The sequence below is a fragment of the Egretta garzetta genome, unplaced genomic scaffold (assembly GCF_000687185.1).
Source record: "Egretta garzetta isolate BGI_Z169 unplaced genomic scaffold, ASM68718v1 scaffold208, whole genome shotgun sequence".
In the NCBI taxonomy this organism is placed as follows: Eukaryota; Metazoa; Chordata; class Aves; order Pelecaniformes; family Ardeidae; genus Egretta; species Egretta garzetta.
The window spans coordinates 598,600-602,720 of NW_009260403.1; the positions used below are offsets into that span (position 1 = coordinate 598,600).

The window sequence follows — 4,121 nt, forward strand, 5'->3', positions numbered from 1 at the left end:
GCTGAAGTCTGGCTGCTCATCGCCTCTTCAACTCCCAAACTTCTCAAGTCTAGATTGAAATAAGGACACGTTTTCTTCCTCCTACTCGGAATCCATCAAGATTTTTTTTTTCCCCCAGTAGCAATTAATTAATTGCCTAATTAATCTGGAGACAGGGAAGTGTTGAATGCGCTCTAGACCTCTCAGGTTAGATCTCCAGAAGTGGTGTTTGATGGGGGATAGAAATCAGAGCAGTGTTTGACAAAAACCTAGCAACGGTTTTACAAGTTTGAAATTTACTTCACACCAGCTACTCTTCCATGTGGTCATTTACCCGAGTAGAATGGAAAATAGGATCATAAATAAATTAGAAACAGAGATTAGGTCCACTTGAAAATACCCAAATTGGGTTTTATATTCATGAGAAGTCTATATATAGAATAGTTGCCTCATTTCTGAATTAAAAATCTATCCATGTGCTGCTTAACACATTGAATACGATTTCTACTAGCGAGGGAAGCCTTTCCTAGCTACCGAGGAAAAAGCTTGCATGTTTTTCCCCTATTGCAGGAATAAAGAGTTTAAAAACAAAAATATTGCCCGAAACGAACTCATGCTTAGGAAGTCCCGTATATCGGACTGTTCCAGCCGGCTAAGCTGGTGTGGTAGCCTGCTTTTATCTCGGTGACAGTAAGATTGTGTCTGGAAGGTCATTTACAAGTGGGAAGAGTAGCCATCTGAAGACGTTTCGGTATTACCTGGTCCATCTTAAGCTAGATTACAACTAGAGAGACCAACACTAAGCGTGTCTCGAAGTGCAGCGGCAGGGTTTTGCTTCAGTGAGCAATTTTTTAACCAACATTATTTAAGAGGCCCTATGTATTTTTAAGTATGGTAGGTATCCATCTGCTGTCGTTTGAGTGGTACAGCTGATTTCTTCTGTCAAAGCCGTGTAGGAATGACTTTGTAATTGTATTTCTTACATCTGTGGTTTGGTCTTTGGGACTTTTCCTAATATTTAAATCATTCAAGTGTCTGTTCTGGACACTGATTTAAATGAAACAAAATAAATTCAAAAATTTCCTTTTCTGTGGGCAAACTGGTACCTGATAGTTTGGGTCTCTGTAACGTACTGATCCATTGCAAGCCTGGCACGAGAGTTTGAAACTGTTATTGAATGGGTGTGTTTTCTCCAGTGAAACAAAAAGAATTTTCTTCTAGCCACAAAGATTGTAAAGACTTTTCTAATTACTTTTCTAAAAATGCAGTTTGAAATATTTCAGAGATTAGTAAAAAAAAGAAGACGTGCAGTTATATTTTAGGTTAGGTTCTCTGGGATTTGTGTAGCTGAATTTTGAGTAGCCAGAGTTCACATTTGTGGGTTAAAAATAAATAGTAAACATACACGTTGAATTTAATTTTGCGTTGTGCCGCCCGTTTGTATGAGCTGTGTTTTACTATTGGCTTATTTGCAAAACATGCAAATACTAAAAGGAAAAAAAAAGTGCACACACATTAAAAATCTTTTTAACATATTATCTTCATAGGTCAAGTACGCCTTGATGTGTAAACACATTCTTGAGAGAATCTTTTTTTCTGTTATGTTCCATTTTGGAGGCATTGCCAGAGATGGCTTCTCTCCAAAATTTAGGTAACCAGTAGTAGGACAGATACACTGGCAGACAACAGACTTACTTGCCATAGCTGGGGGTTTCGTTCTTCTCTACCAGTAGGTTTGCTGTTACTAGCTTCATCTTAGTTTTGAATAAATTGTGAGCAATTGTCTGATTAGCAGCTTTTCGTTGACTTTTATTGGGAAGGTATCTGTAATTTGGAAGTCTGTATTTCTGAGCTGGAAAGCCAGGGAGGGCACAGGTGCCAGTTTCTCAGGTGTATGTGAGGCATTTGCCAGGCCTGGGGGTGTCAAGATACAGAGTATTTGCTATTCCTGCCTACTCTGAAATGTTAAACACAAACCCGTACGTGGAAATCCAATGGGACATGTATTTCCAGTGCATGGTTGGGGTTTTGTTCCTCAAGTGCTTATCTGGTTTTTTTTGTTCCAAACTGCTGCCTGGAGAAATGTACTTGTCACGAAACTGCTTTTATTGCTTTGTTAACATATTTCTCATCACAGCAGAATAGGATAGCCTCTGCTTTATGATTACAGTTTGTTCTTACTTTATCTTTTGTTAATTTATTATTTAATTTCTGTACTGGAATGTGATGGCGGTACCTGGGAGAGAGGGTGTGATCTTTCTTCCCATGAGTTCAATGCAGCGCCTCGTCTACTGTGTTAATTTTGTACCTTTTGGAGTTGTCATAATGTTACAGTACTTGAGAACTGGTATTTTAAGTTAAAAATGATCTTACTGGTTAGCAGCATAGTTGCATGTCCCTTTTCAAACAGTATTTGTTCAGAACAATGGTAACTGATACTTTCTGATAATCGATACCTTCCAATCTCTGTCATGCGAGCTATATTTGCAGAGCAGCTGAGAATGGAAAATGATTTTACTGCATCAAAACCATAGTTAAATACATTTATAATTCTACAGTTTTATGTACATGCAGTATATAATTTTAATACATATTTTTAATGTTTGTTCTCCAACAGATCAGAATGAATAAAGTAGAAAGGCGTAGTTCAAGGCAATTTCACTTGTTTTAATTCTCCTAGTCTCTTCTCACATGTATTTTCTGTATGACCACTGTCAATTCAAGACTCCGCCTTAAGTGAAAGACAATGAATAATTTATTTTATGCTTCAGCTTTGGTAAAGGGGTATAGGATGAGAGGAAATGGCCTCAAGTTGCATCAGGAGAGGTTTCGATTGGATATTATGAAAAATTTCTTTTCTGAAAGAGTGGTCAGACATTGGAAGAGGCTGCCCAGAGAGGTGGTGGAGTCCCCATCCCTGGAGGTGTTAAAAAAACATGTAGACGGGGCACTTCAGGGCATGGTTTAGTAGGCACGGTGGTGTTGGGTTGATGGTTGGACTTGATCATCTTGGAGGTCTTTTCCAACCTTAATGATTCTATGATTCTAAGGTAGCCAAATAAACGTTATTATTCTTACTCTTCCTGCGTAACTCCCTCACAGTAAATCTACCCAGTTGCTCTTTCTTTTCCTGCCAAGTGATGGATATTGCTAGACCACCCCAATTTATTTTTTTTTCTTTCTAAATCGTTGGGGGCTTTAGTCTGCTAACCTACCTTGACCGTAATGTATTTTGCTCCTTAGATTTTATCATAGGCATCATCATGACATGTGATCATCATCATTGTGTTTTTTTCCTCAGGAGTCCAAAATAATGCTTTCAATAATAATTTTCCAAAACCCCATTAATGGAATAAAGCTGTAAATAGAAGAGCATACGGTTCGCATCTATATTTAGATCACGTACTCGCACTCTTTCACACAACATCATTCATACCCCCCATTGATCCTTCCTCCGAGTCGTTTATTTCATACCGGTCCACAACTAACTCTATTTAAAGTTATGGTTGCTTTTAGGTTTCTGCTAATCCAAATAGGTAATGAAGGAAATCCTCTTATATCCCCACTCAGAGAAACTTAAGGGAAATACACGTGTATACTTAAATAATTTCTGATGAGATGTGACACAGCACGTAGTGCCTGAAGTAGCTGATGGCAGATTCATTCATATTTTAAATGAATCTCAAGCCTGGATGCTCAAAACATTTTCCTTTCTGTGCATGGGTATCAAACATTACTGTTTTGGATTAACCTCGTTACTTTATAACTTATATGTAAGATGAATGTCTCCCAGCAGGCAGTATTCTATTAATGGTTTTGTTCTTTTGCATTGCAGGGGGTTCAGGACCGTCATCATCAATAGCCATAGCTGGCACCAGCCAACCTGCCATCACAAAGACAACATCTGTGCTTCAAGATGGTGTTATAGTCACTACTGCAGCTGGAAACCCACTTCAGAGCCAGCTGCCCATTGGGAGCGATTTCCCTTTTGCTGGCCACGAACACTCGCTTCATTTTCCGCAGAACAGCTCTTCAAACAACAATCTTCCACATTCTTTGAATCAAAACCTCCTCAATTCTCTACCTATCTCTTTGCCAGTGAATCAGCAACATCTCCTAAACCAGAATCTATTAAATATACT

The 4,121-nt window shown here is 38.5% G+C and overlaps 1 protein-coding gene across 1 annotated transcript in view; it reads left to right on the plus strand.

The window, feature by feature from the left end:
- Window positions 1–4,121, plus strand: part of MBD5 (methyl-CpG binding domain protein 5) — a 128,271-nt gene that overhangs the window by 103,700 nt on the left and 20,450 nt on the right. The window contains 1 exon segment of the mRNA XM_035898934.1: window positions 3,815–4,121. Coding sequence (XP_035754827.1) covers window positions 3,815–4,121 — 307 coding nt within the window.